Source organism: Oncorhynchus tshawytscha, linkage group LG05 (assembly GCF_018296145.1).
Source record: "Oncorhynchus tshawytscha isolate Ot180627B linkage group LG05, Otsh_v2.0, whole genome shotgun sequence".
NCBI classification, from domain to species: domain Eukaryota; kingdom Metazoa; phylum Chordata; class Actinopteri; order Salmoniformes; family Salmonidae; genus Oncorhynchus; species Oncorhynchus tshawytscha.
In genome coordinates this window covers 81,696,580-81,718,268 of record NC_056433.1, presented here as the reverse complement: position 1 = coordinate 81,718,268, position 21,689 = coordinate 81,696,580, and the positions used below count along the sequence as shown (strand labels likewise).

The window sequence follows — 21,689 nt, the reverse complement described above, 5'->3', positions numbered from 1 at the left end:
TGCCCCATGCCTCATACACTAGCCAAGTTTGGGATCCTAGGAGACAAAATATCTTGCATGAACCACTCATTCTGTTGCAGTTAAACTTCAACTACAAAAAAATAAAATAATGTATTGTACATATTTTAATCCATAATTCGTGTAGTAATAAACACAGCCTATTTTACAAGATTAGTAACAACTATTTAAAAAAACATCCAAACAATGACAATATCAGCAACCACAACATCAACTGAAAGCAAACATCAAAAACACAAGGTGACAATGGAGCTGTGTACATCGCAGGGTGACACTTCTGGAATGACAAGGGGAAAATAATGAATGTACAAATAAAATCATTTACATGGTTTCTTGCCATGAGCATCATCTTTGCCCATATATATATATATATATTTACATACAAAAAGTCTTGTCTGCCAAGAAGCCAGTGTGATCTTGATGACTTGGTTGGATGTCAGTTTCTTCCTGCATTGTTCCCTTTTAGTACTGCCGTCACCCGTCACTGTAAAGAGAAACGCACTCCGTCGAACTCGGCTTCCAGTGACCATTGGATAACAACAATCAGTTGTGTATGGTGGTCCTGTTCCCCCCCCACCCTCACTTCAAGGATTAATAGAAAAAAAGAAGAAAAAAAGTAAAGTTGTTTGTTCTTCTTCAGACGTAGAAAAGTCGTACTCGAGAGGTGCTGACGTGAAGATCGTCATCAAAGAACTTGGTCTCTATAACAACATTTCCACTGCAAGGGAGAGAAACGAAGAAACATTACAATTCAGCAAACACTAATCTCTAGCTGCAAAAATATGAGACAAAGACGCCTCCATAAACGAGGACATTGCAGTTTACAGGAAGTTTGGTGTAGAATAGATAAAGTGTGAAGGAATATTTGGCTGTAGCCTCATTACTTATTCAAGATGCAGCCTAGTGAGTGACAGTTCTGTATTACCTACAAACAATTGCACAACCCAAAATGTAGGACAATGAACAAAAGACCGAACAACCCATGCAGATAAATGCAAAAGGCTGAAATAGTTTCTCAAAAATATATCTGAACTCTTACGTTAAAACATTTGCAGGCATCATCTGCGACTCTGGAGCCGCCTCTATCAAAGACTGCCATGTGTTTGTGGAGTTGGGAATCACAAAGCCAAACTCAAAGAACCATTCTGCAGGTAGAGGAGAGAGCCATCCAAAATACATTCAATCAGTGTTTATTCACTATGCACGGATATTGTATTCTTTAGTACATACAGGCAGAAAGGAAGAGGCGAAGCGAGAGGGATAACTGAGCCCAAAATCTGTCTTCTTCAGCAGGTGGGTGGCATTTTAAAAATGTTTTTTTTTTGCATTGCAGAACCAAGCAGAGTTTTTGATTGGAGGTCAATTAGTGTTGAATTTGGTTAACAAAAAATGTAATGGCTTTTTTTGCTATGCGTGGCTCATTAGACCGAATATAAGTTTCGTAATGATTAGGTTGTTACGAGTGTACTGATATAAGTAGGACACATGAAATCCCGGCAACTTAAAAAAAAACATTGGAGGTATGCCTGGTTGACACTAGTTACCACAGCCACAAAGTCCTAAACCCTGCCTATTTCTAAGATGTGATTTTAAACGTAACATTACTCACACTGCTAACCTTATACCTTACAGTAATCTTAAATAATATTTCACGATATAGCCAATTTTGACTTTGTATCTGTGGTAACCGTTGTGCCTGTTGTTCACATGCGTATCTGCCCTCTCATTGGCTAGAATGGTCCAACCGGCTCTTGCCTCCTCCAGACTGCCTTCCATTTTTGAAGACATTTCTTTTACATTGTTAGAGCGGCCACTACAGTATCATGTCAATAAAATGGCTAATCTGTGATACAGGTAGCTGCCAAAATAAAGGAAAAACTTGAGTAAATGAGGCATACAAAGTATATTGAACAAAAATGTAAAACGCAACATGTAAGTTGTTGTTCTCGTGTTTGAAGAGCTGAAATAAAAGATCCCAGAAATGTTCCATATGCACAAAAAGCTTTACATCCTTGTTGCTGAGCAGGTCTCCTTTGCAAGGATAATCCACGTCTCAAGTTGAGGGAGCGTGCAATTCTCATGCCGACTGCAGGAATGTCCAAAAGAGCTGTTGTCAGATAAATTCATGTTCATTTCTCTACCATAAGCCGCCTCCAACATAATTTTAGAGAATTTGGCAGTACGGCCAACTGGTCTGAACCGCAGGTGTAACCACGCCAGCCCAGGACCTCCACGGCTTCTTTACCTACAGGATTGTCTGGGGGTGGTGGGGATGCTGAGGAGCATTTCTGTCTGTAATGGGTGTGTGTGTCTCTGTCACCAGATCTCAACCCAATTAAACACTTATGGGAGATTCTAGAGCGGCGCCTGAGACAACGTTTTCCACCACCATCAACAAAACACCACATTTTATTTTATTTATTGTAGACGAATGGTGTTGTATCCCTCCAACAGAGTTCCAGACACTTCTAGAATCTATGCCAAGGCGCATTTGAATATATTCCAGGCAGCTCGTGGTGGTCCAATACCCTATTACACTATGTTGGGGTTTCCTTTATTTTGGCAGCTACCTGTATATGAAACGCTTATTGAAACAGATAAGAGAGACTAGTACCTTCTAAACACTGGCCTTTGAAGAAGACCTTCTGCTCAAGGCGGAACTTTTCCAGTTTTTCTGATGAAGAGAAATTTAGCTCTCTGGACACAGCTTTGCACTTGAGAATTTTCTTGGGGACTCGAGCTGCAAGGAAAAAAAAAAAACGGACGGTCAAACTACCAATTAGGAGAGAAGAAATGCAGTCACAAACACAAACAACATCCTGGGGCCTCATTTACAAACTGTGCGTACATACAAAATATATGTGCGTGTGCCCCAAAATGTGCGTGTGCCAGTTCACGCTAAAGTTGGCATTTATAAAAAAAAAAATGTACTTGATGTGAGAATGTGTTCACATCCCTGTCAACTTTAGACCATGCGTAAGCACATCTGCTTGTGATTGAAATATTGTATTGCAAGCTGGCAAGTAAGTAATTTGTGCAAATCGCATTTATGCATATTCATAAAAAATAAAAATAAACTGTAATTTTTTTTTAAAGAATGCAGCCATTTACCATTACTGAGAGGATCCATTTTTCTTTTAGAATCTAAAATCATTTGAAATAGGAATCTTTTTCCTATATATATTATATAACCATTGCAGAATATATTCATGACCTTTTCTGGTCTTGATTGGGTTTATATTCCTGAAGAAGCCATACAACAAATTACCATGCGCATCTCTCATTTAATTGGACCTAGTAGCCTAGTAAATATATAGGTTATATGTATTTCAAGTTTTGCAATATCATAGGTAGTGCGGTTTATAATACCGTTATGCGGGTTGAATTTAACAGGTGAACCATTGATCTTTTACATTGATTTAGGCCTTAGTAAGCTACTGGAAGTAAGTTCATGGAATTCCATTTGAATTTGTAGCCTGCCTTAGACAATGTTTCACAATTCGCAGGCAGTCCATATTTAGGTTGGGGGGGATCAATGCAAAACATTGTTGAATTCAAATGTTCTGTAGACATGTCCACAACAATTTTTTTGTCACCTACACATGGTTAGCAGATTAGCAGATGTTAATGCGAGTGTAGCGAAATGCTTGTGCTTCTAGTTCCGACAATGCAGTAATAACCAACCTTTCAGAAACTGACAGTCCTTTTCCAGAAACAGCATAAATGACTGCAGAAGATTAAAACATGCTGCACACACTATAAACCGGTAGCTTTATGTAAAATATTTGACAGTTTGGGGAAACTTAAGCTACAGTATTGCTGTGTGATAGGTGGCGACATCAATGTCCATTTAAGCTCATAGTCTATACCAAGGTAGAACATATAAACCCAGTAATATCTGGATGAACTAAATATTGAATGTATTTTGCATATGCTGTGGCCTAATGCCAATAGTTCCAAATTATACCTCAAATAAAAAGGGCGTTATTGTCACCACATGGAAAGCGTTTCAGGTGGAGCACTTTTTATTTTATTTAACTAGGCAAGCCAGTTGATTAAGAACAAATACTTATTTTCAATGACGGCCTAGGAACAGTGGGTTAACTGCTTTGTTCAGGGGCAGAATGACAGATTTTTACCTTGTCAGCTCGTGGGGTTCGATCTTGCAACGCTCTAACCACTAGGATACCTGCCGCCCCACCAATGCACGTTCACGCACAGCTTTATGACAGGTTTGATTTATAACGAGAAACATGCGTGCGCCAAGTTGATAAATCTCTCTATTTTTGTACATGCGAACTTTTCAGAAATGGCGAATTAAGAAATTATAGATTTATAAATTAGGCCCCTAATGTTTACCTAGAGCTAGGCTACTTTCTCATGTATCAAGCATGTTCCCTTTTCTATTGATTATAATATACACAATATTAACATGGCACAACATGATAACTATGTTTAGAGGTAAATTGCTAATTATCATTTTGGGTATTTTGACATTGGTTCAGGGGTTCAAGCTCTTAAGGAAAAACTGACTGCTGGGGTGGTTAGAACCGAGTGGTCATCTTGGTAGGGGTTGGAATATTCGGCCTAAAAATCCAGGTTTCCTCCAGGAGGGAAGCAAGATGACAGTAAACCAGCCAGTACCTTCATGTTCGACCCCAGGAAGAGACAGATCCTCCGTTCCCTGCCACAGCACCTTCCCAGTCTCAGCATCACGCAAGTTCATCCAGTTTCTGGCAGAGGGAGTCGAGGAACACTACGGACACAGCCATGTACTTCCATCAGGCAACAGTAGCCTTGTCTAGGTTCTGTTCTGTACTGTTTGTGTCTGCAGCTCGTGGCAAACCTTCGAATTTTCCCTCAGAGCCAGGGATCAATTAAGTAACGCCAATATTCCTCAAGGTTGCAGGATAACAGGAAACCCATCAAGTTACGATAGTTTAGTGAAAGCCAACTGTCAGACAATTCAAAGAGTAGCCAAGCCCAATCAAAAGGAGGTAAATACACAACGATATACAACCTTTGATCTCTCAGGAACCAACAGGTAATCCAGAAGTATGCAACAGATGTTCAACTCAGTCTCGGACAACAACAAAAAAGCTAACCAACGGACACAGGTTTTGTTGATAATTCAACTAGTGGGCACGAGTTAAAGCCAAAAAAAGAAACTGTCTAGGTCTATTTTTATACTTCCGAAACTCTTAAGAGAGCTGACGTTTGTGGCTCTAGTTATTTACATCAGCTCTCACACAATGTTCTTTTATTGGAGTGGCCAATAAAGCCGCCCATGATTATGTAGCTACTACTAGCTAACGTCTTCTAATAGGTCAAGTGGTGCAAGCCGAGGCAAGTGTGTCACGTAACAGTTCTCCAGCTGGTGCTCACAGAACAAAGAGTTTCTGACTCGGCTCTGGAACCGACCTGAAGATGTGGCTCGTGTGTCAACTAGAGGGTACTCCATGTCAGAAGCACCTGAACTCCTGTGTCAAGACCATCTGTGCTCCCCCTCCCCCTCAAAAGGGTGTCAGCACCAGCCTGCACAGCCCTCCTCAGGACACAATGCCATTCAGTTGACATGACTATTTCATGACTTAAGTGCTTCAAACAGCAAAACGGAATTAAATCGGAGGAGCAAAGTGTGTGTCGATCCATTCCGCACACGGGATCAATTCTTTCAAACTAACAATAAGAGTCTAAATGTAGAATGACCAAATTTCAAAACAGCAGGTAGGAAAATAACAGTTGATGTCAAGTGAAAACAGAAACATGGGGCAACCAACTCCAACGCTGAGCTTAGCTAGCTGCTGTGGAGCGAGGACTGTTTTAGCGAGATGAAACGTGTGGTGCTTTGAATCTTTTAATCCTTTCAAAATCTGACAGCCTGCATCCCAGCAACATTGGGTCAGCTCAGTCACCAACCTCCCAGCAGCTTCCCACAACCTCCTAGACTGAAACTCAGGTCTACAGTGCGTGGCTCTGTCACCTCAATAGAAACTTCCTCAGAAAACACAGGCCTACTACCAAAAGGTTTTACTAGCCTCGCAAGCCACCCTGATCTTGCAAGTTTACATGAATGGTTTGCTGCGCAGCGGTAATCAGTCTGGTATACACGAGGCTACAGTTTTACCCTTTCATTCAAAAACTCTGTACATGACTGGGATGCTGTGTGTGAGGCGGGTTTGTTAGGTAATATTTTGGCTGTGGACTTTGTGCTGTCTGTCTCCTACATCATTTAAATTGATTTCAACAGTTGTCAGTCCTGCTGGACAATGACTGGGGGACGAAGCAATTTAGCAGCGTCGACCCATCTAACGTTTTATGAATGGATTAGAGTACGATCTGTCCTGCTGCTTCAATGTGAATTATATATATATTATATTATATTTAGATATATTATAAATATATATATTTTTAAATTAAGCTCCTTAACTGGCTGGAGAGAACAATTCCTGGAAAATGTTTCCAGTACATTCTAAGGTCAAAGCCTAGACAACACAAAGTTCTTCATAATAGGCCCGGATAAAGATGTCAGCTCAACGCAGTTCTATTAGGCCCGGTGGGGAAACTGGTGACAGATGTCTCCAGGATCATACCTACTGAGATCCCTGGCGCTAAGCAGAGAATATCCGCAAGGGGGATAGACCCTTGTTCCTGAACATACTCAAACAGGCTTTTAATTAGCCCCTAGGGTCATGCTAGCCTCACTTAAGCCCCATCCATTTTTAAAGAGTAGCTTTAAAAATGGTCCTTTAAAAATGGTCCATGTAGACTTTTTTCCCCCTCTTCTTCTCAATATCAAATCTGTTCTGGGTAACAATTAAGTACCTTACTGTGATTGTTTTTCAATTAAAATGGTCAAAAAGAAACAAAAGTAACTTCTTAGCAAAAAAGCAATTTCTTAAAGAACAATTTTGCTAAGACTGTCCGGGAGTAGCCTGAGTGAGGGGCATAATTGGAGCCTAGTGTGAGGGATATGTAACCTGAAAACTAGCTATTAATGGAGGGCAAACTCTCTTTGTTATGGTCTATTAATCAAATGAATCCAAGGTCATACCGTCTATAATATTGTAACAAGCTCACCTAGTTGCTGTCAAACTCTACACAGTTGTCACTGACTAGTTGGATATTGATTTCCCACAGAGCAAACCATTTCTGTATTTACAGTATTCAGAAATGCATTTTTATCATTTTTGTTTGTTTGTTGCTTTGGCAGACATTTTAGTTATTGTTGAGATTTGTCAATAAAACTCATGAATGCAACTGTTTATGTCAAATTGTTTTGTGTTCTACTTGGAGCCATGTTTGTCCTGAAAAGAACATGGTGAAACACTTCATTGTGAGACTAAATATAAAGGCTGGACATGCAGATCAATGAAAAGACGATTTTCGCTGGCGTCTCAGGACTGATAGGGTTAACTTGTATCACCTGGCGATGTAGCCAAGTGGCATAAAGAACCCACCCATGCAAACAAGCTGACATTTCAGATCTTAGACTATCACAGAGTATTATTCCTACCTCATAGTGGGAATATAAAAACACAGGGAAATCACATTTGACTGCACATGCAATAAACACGAGACATGACGCATGGAATATTGCATAAACTGTCAAATGAAAGCATTGCAAATTAATACATTTCAAAAAACAATTTTTTTGTAACAAACATCTTCAGAAATGCAATTGAGACCGTTTTACTTTTCTGAAGTCTTAAAGCTCAAATATTCTACCACTAGACCCACTCAGACTTTCCCTGTGAGGTTAGCCAGTCATTGTGTTCACACAGTTCTGTGAATCAGTTTGTTACAGGGACAGATTAAAATGCAAGTCAGGTCTACTCAGGGGAAGCCGAAGCTGGCTACAGTGCACACTGCATTCTCCTCCGAGGCCAGCCTTTGCCTTTCCTTAGGGACATAACAGAGGCATAACAGAGGCGATGTTGTACAAGCCAGGAAGCCCAATGCAGCAACAGCATCATATATAAATCAGTCATGTAGCCTGTAGATTTTTAGTCTGAGATGTACATTTGTCTAATTAACCAAACTGCAGAGAGGTTTTTCAATACAATGAACTACTGTAGGGCGGCTTAATAAAATACTGTGGTGTTCTATGGAAAGGCAGGATTCTCAGCACGACTTGGGTAATCGGCTATAGCCTAGGCCTAAGGCACACGGTACTGGGTTATTCATGGATGCAAGGCAGTTCCCAGGAATCAAAGTATCAAATAATCTGATTAGGCAGCACAAGGGAAAAGCACACAAATCACACTCATAATTTCAGGTTATACCTACATTCATGACAGAATGTGAATATTACGCTAGACTTAGAAACTGTAATAACTGAAAGCAATTACGATATTCTCGTCGACAAAGTCTGCAAAAACAAGCAAATTCGTGATGAAGCTGAGTTGTAGCACATCTTGTGCCTTCTTTGAATTCTCCCTGCTGTGATACAACTTCTAGTGCTTTCTATAAATGTCCTCATTGCATAAGACAATGACCTACAGGTCAAAAACCTGGTCATGCTGGGGAAGACTTCCTGACCTCCTTTAACACGATAGTCACCACAGCACACACAGAAAACTCTGATCAGCACACATCAAATAAATACACCACTTCTAGATTCATTTGATGGAAAAACCTTGAGAAATCTGTGTGAATGTAGCCTGTTTCTTGATGATGTTGTAATCACGATTAATCTGATGCTCGTTATGTACATTTTTAAGGAGGGGGGTGGTTTTAGTTCAAAGATGGACAATTCCTCAGAGTACAGATTGATTGCTTGGTCTCAGAAGGATCATCTTAAACTTGAAAACAACTCGACTATCCTCTGTATCATTTTTGTAAAAAAAAAAAGTAACCTTTATTTAACTAGGCAAGTCAGTCAATAAGAACAAATTCTTATTTACAATGACGGCCTAAACCAGACAACGCTAGGCCAATTGTGCGCCACCTTATGAGACTCCCAATCAGAGCCTGGATTTCGAACCAGGGACTGTAGTGATGCCTCTTGCACTGAGATACAGTGCCTTAGACCGCTGCGCCACTCGCAATTCTCTCGAAATCCACAACAAAACAAAATTCAAAGGCTAACCTCTTTTGCAAAGGTTGTAAAATCAGTTACACAATAGAGCCCCATAAAACCTAGCGGTCAAAAACAGAAATGGTTCCTACATTTATAAACCACCCATTTTAGAACCCTTTCAAACAAGGTCTGCGTTTCATGTAGGCTTTCCCTGGAATTACGTTTTGATATTCATGTAAATCGCTCTCGGACAAGGTTACTTTTATCAATATAGTCAGCTCCATTTACTTTGAAATTTGAAGAATGCTAATTACCAAAGTACACATCATATAAATTCCTGCAAGCCATCTCTAGCGGACACCTTTGCTGTCAGCTAGCTAGCTACCTTGTAACAAAACAAAATATTTTGATTTACTGATCTATATTTTATTTAAATAATACTTATTGGCTTATTTATGCATTTGGTCTTGTACACAATACTATCAGTCAGATATTTACATTATGCCATGAATACTAGGCTATATATATTTTTTTTTTGCAAAGACGCTAGCTAGCTAACCTACCTAGGTGAAAATAGCAACATACCCTTATTTTACCAGATCCTCTTCTCCTTTAGCTGGTGGTATACATTTAATCCCTTATCAATTCTGCCAACTATATGAACGAGGTGATACCTATTTCAATTAAATGGTGTCAGAATGCACTACTGTATTAAAGCGATTCAGAACAAATTTGACACATTCGGTTGCAGATTCAAAGCCAGACTAATTCATAGTAGAATTTAACAGGTCATGAATGAATGAATAAGCATATTTATTTGACAAGAACGCACCTAGTCACCCATCAATCAAGTCAAACACCTTAACTCCAACAATGACATTGTTTTACAGAAATCTAAATAGTAAACAGTGCATACATAAAATAAACATCTGTCTTGAAGTAATAAAGCTTAAACTATTTATTAATCTGAGAGCGCACAGATTCTTCTGCTTTTCCATGATAGGAATTAGACCAGCATAAATAAAGCAAAATGGTAAAATGGCATATTGTGATTTTTGGTGGGTGAGTTACAAATGGAGAAATAACTGGATGTTGAAGGTAGGCTTAAAACACACTGAACAAAAACAAAAAAATTCTCAATATTTAGCCATTTTAGCAGATACTGTAAATTGCTCTGGATAAGAATATGAGTGAATACATTTCCATTATTTTTGCACTGGTCCCCTGTGGGAATAGAACCCACAACCTTGGCATTGCAAGCACCATGCTCTACCAACTGAGCCAAACAGGACTGCATCAGTCCCATGTTATATGAGCTGAAATAATAGACCCCCAAAATGTTCCATATGCACAAAAAGCTTATTTCTCTCAAATTTTGTGCACAAATTTGTTTACATCCCTGTTAGTGAGTGTTTCTCCTTTGCCAATATCATCCATCCACCTGATAGGTGTGGCAAATCAAAAAGCTGATTAAACAGCATGATCATTACACAGGTGTACCTTGTGCTGGGGACAATAACACAAACGCCACAGATGTCTCAAGTTGAGGGAGCACGCAATTGGCATGTTGACTGCAGGCATGTCCAACAGAGCCAGATGTTTATGTTAATTTCTCTACCGTGAGTCGCCTCCAACGTATGGCGCTGTGTGGGTGAGCGGATTGCTGATGTCAACGTTGTGAACAGAGTGCCCCATGGTGCCAGTGGGGTTACAGTATGGGCAGGCATAAGAGACGGACAAAGCACACAATTGCATTTCACCGATGGAAATTTGAATGCACAGAAATACTATGACGAGTTCCTGAGGCCCAAGGTATCTTTGAACAACAGTTGCATATCTGTATTTACAGTCACGTAAAATCCATAGAGTAGGGCCTAATTAAATGTATCTCCTCAAATGTTATTTAACTAGGCTAGTCAGTTACGAACCAATTCTTATTTATAACGACGGCAATTATTTTATATAACAAAGGCAAGAGAAACACCAAAGATACCCAAGACAACACATGACAACACAGCATGGTAGCCCCCCAAAAAAAAAAAAAAAAAACGACAACATGGTAGCATCACAAGTGATTGCATGTTCTGTACATATTTTTGTTCCGTATAAAATACTAAGTAAACTCCAGCAGAATGAGAAATACTTAAGACAAAAAAAAAAATGAAGCCATGCCTAGATACAGCTTCTTCAGGAACTATTCATACCCTTTGACTTCTTCCACATTTTGTTGTGTTACAAAGTGGGATTAAAATGGATGTCATTTTTTTGGGCAAAAATGTACAAAGTGTGGAAGAATAATTAAATGGAAAATAACACATTTTTGATTAGAGAAGTTCCCAAAGTTGACACAAATGATAAAACTACTACACATACAGTGCATTCAGAAAGTATTCAGACTCCTTGCCTTGTTACAGCCTTGTTCTAAAATTTATTAAATATTTCATGGCCAAAAGTTGAGAATGACATATTAATTTTCGTAAAGTCTGCTGTCTCAGTTTGTATGATGGTAATTTGCATATACTCCAGAATGTTATGAAGAGTGATCAGATGAATTGCAATTCTTCGCTATGCAAATTAACGGAATCCCCCCCCCAAAAACATTTCCACTGCATTTCAGCCCTGCCACAAAAGGACCAGCTGACATGTCAGTGATTCTCTCGTTAACACAGGTGTGAGTGGTGATGAGGACAAGCCTGGAGATCACTCTGTCATGCTGATTGAGTTCGAATAACAGACTGGAAACTTCAAAAGGAGGGTGGTGCTTGGAATCATTGTTCTTCCTCTGTCAACCATGGTTACCTGCAAGGAAACATGTGCTGTCATCATTGCTTTGCACAAAAAGGGCTTTACAGGCAAGGATATTGCTGCCAGTAAGATTGCACCTAAATCAACCATTTATCAGATCATCAAGAACTTCAAGGAGAGCGGTTCAATTGTTGTGAAGGCTTCAGGTCGCCCAAGAAAGTCTAGCAAGCGCCAGGACCGTCTCCTAAAGTTGATTCAGCTGCGGGATCGGAGCACCACAAGTTTTGGAGGATGGCCTGGTGTCAAGAAGGGCGGCAAAGGAGCCACTTCTCTCCAGGAAAAACATCAGGGACAGACTGATATTCTGCAAAAGGTACAGGGATTGGTCTGCTGAGGACTGGGGTAAAGTCATTTCCTCTGATGAATCCCTTTTCCGATTGTTTGGGGCATCCGGAAAAAAGCTTGTCCGGAGAAGACAAGGTGAGCGCTACCATCAGTCGTGTCATGCCAACAGTAAAGCATCCTGAGACCATTCATGTGTGGGGTTGCTTCTCAACCAAGGGAGTGGGCTCACTCACAATTTTGCCTAAGAACACAGCCATGAATAAAGAATGGTACCAACACATCCTCCGAGAGAAACTTCTCCCAACCATCCAGGTACAGTTTGGTGATGAACAATACCTTTTCCAGCATAATGGAGCACCTTGCCATAAGGCAAAAGTTATAACTAAGTGGCTCAGGGAACAAATCATCCATATTTTGGGTCCATGGCCAGGAAACTCCCCAGACCTTAAGCCAATTGAGAACTTGTGGTCAATCCTCAAGAGGCGGGTGGACAAACACCCACAAATTCTGACAAACTCCAAGCATTGATTATGAAAGAATGGACTGCCATCAGTCAGGATGTGGCCCAGAAGTTAATTGACAGCATGCCAGGGTGGATTGCAGTGGTCTTGAAAAATAGGGTCAACACTGCAAATATTGACTCTTTGCATCAACTTCATGTAATTGTCAATAAAAGCCTTTGACACTTATGAAATGCTTGTAATTATACTTCAGTATTCCATCGTAACATCTGACAAAAATATCTAAAGATACTGAAGCAGCAAACTTTGTGGAAATTCATATTTGTGTCATTCCCAAAACTTTTGGCCACGACTGTACACACAATATCCCATAATGGACAAAACAATAACAGGTTTTTAGAAATGTTTGCACATGTTTTACAAAAAATAAAAAAATAAATACCTTATGTAAATAAGTATTGACCCTTTGCTATGAGACTCGACATTGAGCTCAGGTGCATCCCTTTTCCATTTATCATCCTTGAGATTTCTACAACTTGATTGGGGTTCACCTGTGGTAAATTAAATTGATTGGACATGATTTAGAAAGGCACATACCTGTCTATATAAGGTCCCACAGTTGACAGTGCATGTCAGAGCAAAAACCAAGCCATGAGGTCGAAGGAATGGTCCGTAGAGCTCGAGCAGAGACAGGATTGTGTCGGGGCACAGATATGTGGAAGGGTACCAAAACATTTCTGCAGCATTGAAGGTCCCCAAGAACATAGTGGCCTCAATCATTCTTAAATGGAAGAAGTTTGGAACCACCAAGACTCTTCCTAGAGCAATCGGGGGAGAATGGCCTTGGTCAGGGAGGTGACCAAGAAGTGACCATCGAGTTCATAACAACCCTAAGCACAAGGCAAAGATCCTGTGGAGATGGGAGAACCTTCCAGAAGGACAACCATTTCTGCGGCACTCCACCAATCAGGCCTTTATGGTAGAGTGGCCAGACGGAAGGCACTAAAAGGAACATGACAGCCCGCTTGGAGTTTGCCAAAAGACACCTAAAGGACTCAGAACATGAGAAACAAAATTCTCTGGTCCGTTGAAACCAAGATTGAACTATTTGGCCTGAATGCAAAGCATGACATCTGGAAGAAACATGGCACCATCCCTACGGTGAAGCATGGTGGTGGCAGCTTCATTCTGTGTTGATGTTTTTCAGGATCGAGGGAAAGATGAATGGAGCAAAGTACAGAGATCCTTGATTAAAAACCTGCTCAAGAGCACTCAGGACCTCAGACTGGGGTGAAGGTTCACCTTCCAGCAGCATAACAACCCTAAGCACACAGCCAAGACAATGCAGGAGTGGCATTGGGCCATGTCTCAGAGTGCCCTCGAGTGGCCCAGCCAGAGCCCGGGCTTGAACCCGATCTAACCTCTCGAGAGACCTGAAAATAGCTGTGCAGCGACACTCCCATACAACCTGACAGAGCTTAAGAGGATCTGCAGAGAGGAATGGGAAAAACTCCCCAAATACAGGTGTGCCAAGCTTGTAGCGTCATACCCAAGAAGACCCAGAGACTGTAATCGCTGCCAAAGTTGCTTCAAAAAAGTACTGAGTAAAGGGTTTGAATACTTATGTAAATGTGATATTTCAGTTAATGAAATTGCACAAATTTCTAAACCCATTTTTGCTTTGTCATTATGGAGTACTGTGTTGAGGGAGAAAAAAAACCTCAATTTTAGAATAAGGCTGTAACTCATCAAAATGTGGAAAAAGTTTCAGAAGGCACTGTATGAAAAACTGTACAATAGCCTACACATGGAGAGGAACCGAAAGGCACATGCCAGTACCAACCAATACTACTCATCCAACAGACAGGGCAGGTGTGGACCAGTGATGCCTTCTAGTTGCAACCACTCCCTTCTTAGCATCAGTCAACAAGTTCAACTTGAGTGTGACATGCATTATATATATACACTGCTCAAAAAAATAAAAAGGGAACACTTAAAACAACACAAGTTAACTCCAAGTCAATCACACTTCTGTGAAATCAAAATGTTCACTTAGGAAGCAACACTGATTGACAATACATTTCACATGCTGTTGTGCAAATGGAATAGACAACAGGTAGAAATTATAGGCAATTAGCAAGACACCTCCAATAAAGGAGTGGTTCTGCAGGTAGGGACCACAGACAACTTCTCAGTTCCTATGCTTCCTGGCTGATGTTTTGGTCACTTTTGAATGCTGGCGGTGCTTTCACTCTAGTGGTAGCATGAGACGGAGTCTACAACCCACACAAGTGGCTCAGGTAGCGCAGCTCATCCTGGATAGCACATCAATGCGAGCTGTGGCAAGAAGGTTTGCTGTGTCTGTCAGCGTAGTGTCCAGAGCATGGAGGCGCTACCAGGAGACAGGCCAGTACATCAGTACAGGCCAGTACATCAGGAGATGTGGAGGAGGCCGTAGGAGGGCAACAACCCAGCAGCAGGACCGCTACCTCCGCCTTTTTGCAAGGAGGAGCACTGCCAGATCCCTGCAAAATGACCTCCAGCAGGCCACACATGTGCATGTGTCTGCTCAAACAGTCAGAAACAGACTCCATGAGGGTGGTATGAGGGCCCGACGTCCACAGGTGGGGGTTGTGCTTACAGCCCAACACTGTGCAGGACATTTTTCATTTGCCAGAGAACACCAAGATTGGCAAATTCACCACTGGCGCCCTGTGTCACTCCAAATCCAGACCCCCATGGGTTGATACATTTGATTTCCATTGATAATTTGTGTGATTTTGTTGTCAGCACATTCAACTATGTAAAGAAAAAAGTATTTAATAAGAATATTTCATTCATTCAGATCTAGGATATGTTATTTTAGTGTTCCCTTTATTTTTTTGAGCAGTGTATATAGCAATACCATCTAAATTAATTCCCATCCTCACGAAAAATGTGTACCCATAGTACAGAATAATTACAGATCTGAATGGCAGGAGTATGTATAAGCTTTTGTTCCTGCCCAGCTCATATCAGAATACAAATCTTAGCTTACAACCTTGATTCATTATGTTGATTATTTAAGCCAGGTGTTAGAGCTGGGCTGGGACAAAACCCTTCATACACTCCAGCTCTTCAGGACTTCCTGCAACGACAAACAGCCCAAAGCAGGAGAAAAGTGTTCCAGGTTGAAACAGCTTCCCTAGTTGAGAGGTGATGAGACTCCGGCACACCCAATGGTTCTGGAACAGAGAAAATGCAAATAAGGTCTGCAGTTAGGCATCAATAACATGACATTTATTCTACCTCAAAAAGAAACGTGTGAACACCAATTACATTAAAACCCACCATAGCAGGTCTGACTAAATAAGGTTACATAACTTCGCCTACTAGTGTAAATACAGGCAAATATATTGATAAAAGTCACCTTGTCCAGGGCCTCCTGAATGGCACAGCGGTCTAAGGCACTGCATCGCAGTGCTAAGGGTGTCACTACAGAGCCGGGTTCGATCCCGGACTGTATCACAACCAGCCATGAGCGGGAGTCCCATAGGGTGGCGCACAATAGGCCGAGTGTTGTCCGTGTTAAGCCAAGTAAAGCCCCCCGGCCTATCACGCTCTAGCGACTCTGGCGGGCCAGGTGCCTGCAGGCTGACCTCGGTTGTCAGGTAAAGGGCGTTTTGTCCGACACATTGGTGCGGCTGGTAGGCTGGTGTTAAGAAGCGCGGTTTGGCGGGTCATGTTTCGGAGGACGCATGACTCGACCTTCGCCTCTTCCGATGAGACAAGATCGAAATTGTGGAGAAAAAAAGGGGCAAACAAAATACATTTTTAAAAAGTGGGACCTTGTCCGAGAGAGATTTGCATGGTAATCAAAACATCACACCAGGGTAAGACTACACAAAACAGACCTTCATTTAAGTGTTTCTATAGTCCCCTACGGGGAAAAATGAACAGTGGAAAAACCATTGGAAACATTTAATTGTTTGACTGCTAGGTTTTATGAGTATTATGACCTCGACTGTGGTACTCTAGGAGTATGCAGCGGGCCGTGGCTCCATGCAGTGCTTGGTAGCATGTTAACTCAGTCACCAGGCCTGTTAGGAGGACCATAAGGCAGTAAATCCCTGTCCTTGCAAATCAAGGATTTAAGAATGAGAAGCCTAGAAAATTAAGCCTATCTTGCCTTGAATGTCATGAATACGCAGTCTGCTACACAAGTCACGATCCCTTACCTATCAACACTGAATAGGCCTACCCTCAGTGCTACCAAGTCATGTTTAATGTACAGGGAGTAATTAAAGAACGATGGATCTTCAGTCTTGAAGCCGATGGCAGTAGAGTAGGTGTGATTAATCTCGTCCGCATTACCGTGCCTATTTTGGGACCGTTGGCTTGTGTTAGCCTATGTAAACCAGAAGAAGGGCTTCTATCTGAGCTACAGTAGGGGAGGTGCACTGAACATTACCCATGGAAGGTACAGGGAAAGCTCCTCAAATGACCTCCTCCACTATGGTAGGATTAAAAATGTTAGACATAGGTATGAGTTACAACAACCTGCCCTACCACTGCCCGCCCTCTCTCCCAGACACCATCTGGACCGCACTGACTACTTGCAAAGACTCTATACCCATCCTCAGGTCTCTACCACACACACCATAACACATATGGAATCCTGAAGTAACCAAAAAATAAATTAAAAAGTGTTAAAACAATATATTTTGTGGTTTAGATTCTTCAAAGTAGCCACCCTTTGCCTTGATGATAGCTTTGCACACTCTTGGAATTCTCTCGACCAGCTTCACCTAGAATGCTTTTCCAACAGCTCTTGAAGGAGTTCCCACATATGCTGAGCACTTGTTGGCTGCTTTTCCTTCACTCTGCAGTCCCACTCATTCCAAACCATCTCAACTGGGTTGAGGTTGGGTGATTGTAGAGGCCAGTACATCTGATGCAGCACTCCATCACTCTCCTTCTTGGTCAAATAGGCCTTACACAGCCTGGAGGTATGTTTTGGATCATTGTCCTGATGAAAAACAAAAGGATAGTCCCACTAAGCCCAAACCAGATGGGATGGGGTATCACTGCAGAATGCTGTGGTAGCCATGCTGGTTAAATGTGTCTTTCATTCTAAATAAATCACTTACAGTGTCAACAGCAAAGCACCCCTACACCACCACACCTCCTCCATGCTTCATGGTGGGAACCACACATGCGGAGATTATCCGTTCACCTACTCTTCGTCTCACAAAGACACGGCAGTTGGAACCAAAAATCTAATTTGGACTCATCAGAACAAACAGATTTCCACCAGTCTAATGTCCATTGTCGTGTTTTTTGGCCCAAGCAAGACTCTTCTTATTGGTGTCCTTTAGTAGTGGTTTCTTTGCAGCAATTCAACCATGAAGGCCTGATTCACGCAGTCTTCTCTGAACAGTTGATGTTGAGATGTCTGTTACTTGAACTCTGAAGCATTTATTTGGACTGCAATTTCTGAGGCAGGTAACTAATGAACTTATCCTCGACAACAGAGGTCCGCTCCGGGAAAATGTCAAGAACTTTGAACGTTTCTTCATGGCAAAAACCATCAAGCGCTATGATGAAACTGGCTCTCATGAGAACCGCCACAGGAAAGGAAGACAGAGTTACCTCTACCGCAGAGGATAAGTTCATTAAGAGTTACCAGCCTTAAATTGCAGCCCAACTAAATGCTTCACAGGGTTCAAGTAACAGACATCAACTGTTCAGAGGTGACTACGTGAATCAGGCTTCATGGTCAAATTGCTGCTGCAAAAAAAAAAAACTACTAAAGGCACCAGGCTGTGTAACTAAGAAGGAGAGTGATGGAGTGCTAATGAGTGTGCAAAGCTGTCAAGGCAAAGGGTGGCTACTTTGAAAAATCTCAAATATATTTTAATTTGATTAACACTTATTTAGTTACTACATGATTCCATATGTGTTATTTCATAGTTGAGGTCTTCACTATTAGAACATTTTATTAGAAAATAAAAATAAAGGAAAACCTTTGAATGAGTTGGTGTCCAAACTTTTGACTGGTACTGTATATATGAAAGGACAACGCCATCGATCACGTGACACCATTCACTCCCATGTGACGACTCAATAGCACATTGTCTCATGGACACATAACATGCACACTTTGAGCTACTCCAGGAAGAGACGTTGCAGGCTCAGTACTGCCCCCTCATTGAATAACTCAAATTGAAGGCTGACCAGGTTAATGCAACCTGCCATTAGCGACTAAATTATCCTTCTAACTTTTTCTGTGTGAGATTTAAAAGTAAAAGGTTCAAGGACGTACATCCAGTGTTTTAGAAAGCAATTATGATTGTCTTCTAAACTTTATTACACAGATTTTTTTTCTTTCCATTCACTATAATGGTGGGGATCCTGCTTTCTGCTAATACACAATATTATGATAATCAATCATAGTTGAATTCCGATTCGAACTATAGCTGAAATCTTTGTGAAAACTCTTGTCACAAGCACAGTATTCAGCAGGAGCAGGCTGTTGTGGAGTGGGTTGAGAACTTCAAGTTCCTTGTCGTCCACATCACTAAAGACTTAACACGATCCAGACATACCCACGACGAGGGCACGGCAGCACCTCTTCTCCCTCAGGAGGCTGATAAGATTTGGCACGGGCCCTCGGGATCCTCAAAAGTTCTACAGCTGCACCATCGGGGGCATCTTGAATGGCTGCATCGCCGCTTGGTACGGCAAATGCACCACCCTTGACCGCAAAGCGCTACAGAGGGTGGTGCAGACAGCCCAGCACATCATTGGAGCCGAGTTCCCTGCCATCCAGTACCTCTATATTATGCGATGTCAGAGGAAGCCACCCAAGCCATAGACTGTTCACGCTGCTACCGCCAGGCAAAGAGTACTGGAACATCGGCTCTTGGACCAAAAGGCCCCGAGACAGCCATAAGACTACTAAATAGAGAATTAATGATACAAACTATCTGCACCAAAATCTATTTTGCACTGAGGCACACTCACTAAACTACACACTCAGTGTACAAAACCTCATATTGAGTTGCACACCTCCTTTGGCCTTCAGAACAGCATCAATTCATCGGGTCATGGACTCTACAAGGTGTCGAAAGCATTCCACAGGGTTGCTGGACCACGTTGACTCCAATGCTTCCCCCAGTTGTATCAAGTTGGCTGGTTGTCCTTTTGGTGGTGGACCATTCTTGATACACATGGGAAACAGTGGAGCGTTTAAATAATACAATAAATAATGCCATTTAGAAGACACTTATGAAGAAAAAACCAGCAGCGTTGCAGTTCTTGACACAAACCCGTGCACCTGGCACCTACTGCCGTACCATGCCCCATTCAAAGACACGTAAATATTTTGGTCTCGCTCATTCACCCTCTGAATGGCACATAAACACAACTCATGTCTCAAAAATCCTTCCTCCCCTTCATCTACACTGATGTGGATTTAACAAGAGTTCGGGAAAAACCGCAATTGGCCAATACTGTTCTGTATGTTCGAACAGGTAACGCTACAGAGACTGAGCATCAGCAAACGACTACAAGTTTAGTGCCAGTCAGAACCAGGCAGCAAACTAGCGACGGCAACAATTCAGCTAACCTTAAATGCATATCTAAATAGCATCTCATTGTCCAATGTAACTGCTCCTTATCAACTTATCCGAAGTAATTGGCTAAAGTTAACCACCACATCTATGAGTTGAGTATACAACTAGATAACATAGCGAGGCCTGTTATTGTTAGCTAACGTTAAGCTAACTTGACAGCAAACTAACGTTAGATTCAGAGCATATGGCCAAGAAAGACACGAGCAACACTAACGTTACCAACTAGTTAGTTAATAAACCATCAACAGACTGAAAATGATCTAACTTCGCTAACGTTGCCTAGACTAGCCATCCACGAACTAGCTAACGACTTAACGGTAGCCAGCGTGGTACAACAAGGACAGGTAACGTAACTGGCTTAGCTAGCTAACTGAAGACTGTAGCCAAATAGCTAGCTAAAACAACCAAGCAAAACTCAATTAATTGAAAAGGATACAGCTTAAACCCCTTCAGAATCTCCTTGGCTCTGTCTTCGGCTGAAGACATTATGTCGGAGTCGGACATCTTCAATTTCGTGAGCGTAGAAAAAAAAACTGCTAAAAAAAAAAAAACGGAGGTTGCTTGTGATGTTACTGTACAGTTAGTTAGCTTTACCAAGCTAATGTAAATGCACCTGAAACTGGCATAAAGTCCAAGGACTCTATCACATTAACCTCTAACAGACCCAGAATTAATCTCACTGGGAACTGCTACAGTACTGATCCCTTAATCAACCTACCCTAAATATATTTTTGGTCGGAGATTGACAGCTAATTCGTCCGAACACCTTGCGCTGTAGCAAAGCAACACGCAAAACAACAAATGAAACCGGGCGTCTAGGGAGGGATCAGGCTGGGGGAGACGCGTCACCAGTGGCAACGCCAAAAGGCGGAGGCAACGCCCCACTTCCGCCCCCTTTTTTTCTTGCACGAGTGCCACAGGCAGAATCTATACGGGTTTGTGTCAATCATACAGATATATTTGAGGAGCACCGCTCAATTTGCAGACACAAAAGCTATGAATCTAGTGTAGGGGCTGTTGCACCTGTGCTTTAAATCAAATTGTCTAGATAGAACCATGAACAAATAGTATGATTACACAATCCTGAGTGTCCTTTTTAAAAATCTGATAATTGTATTCTTAATATAAACCAATGAGGTTTTAGGCTTGGGCATAATACTATCACAGCAACCATGCTAGTTGTTAACGATCTTGTCAATGCCTTGGATGCTAAAAAGAGCTGTGCTGCCTTGTTCATTGACCTGTCTAAGGCGTTCAACACTGTTGATCATTTTGTTTTGCTGAAGAAATTATCAAGAGTAGGCCTGGGATATACAGCCTGTTAATTGTTTCAGAATTATCTTAGCGACAGAACTCAGGCCATCTGGATAGATAGGGTTAAATCTGAATTTCTTGAGATTCAAAAAAGGTGTTCCTCAGGGTTTGATGCTGGGTCCATTATTGTTCACTTTGTATATTAATGACATAGGAAACACTGTTGAT

At 41.5% G+C, this 21,689-nt stretch overlaps 1 protein-coding gene across 2 annotated transcripts; it reads right to left on the bottom strand.

Annotated features, from left to right (window-relative positions):
* Positions 1 to 107: 107 nt before the first annotated feature.
* pde6d (phosphodiesterase 6D, cGMP-specific, rod, delta) lies at positions 108 to 21,016 on the bottom strand. 2 transcript variants are annotated; one of them, XM_024422376.2, is made up of 5 exons: positions 20,644 to 21,016; positions 4,663 to 4,751; positions 2,633 to 2,758; positions 1,058 to 1,163; positions 108 to 736 (listed from the first exon to the last, which is right to left on the bottom strand). In XM_024422376.2, the coding sequence occupies exons 1-5, from the start codon at positions 20,709 to 20,711 to the stop codon at positions 655 to 657; spliced, it is 471 nt and encodes a 156-aa protein (XP_024278144.1). In that variant the 5' UTR covers positions 20,712 to 21,016; the 3' UTR covers positions 108 to 654. The 2 variants fall into 2 exon arrangements, with proteins under 2 accessions (XP_024278144.1, XP_024278145.1); XM_024422377.2 differs by lacking the exon at positions 20,644 to 21,016 and adding an exon at positions 5,039 to 7,171 and having other exon boundaries at positions 4,663 to 4,774.
* Positions 21,017 to 21,689: the final 673 nt, after the last annotated feature.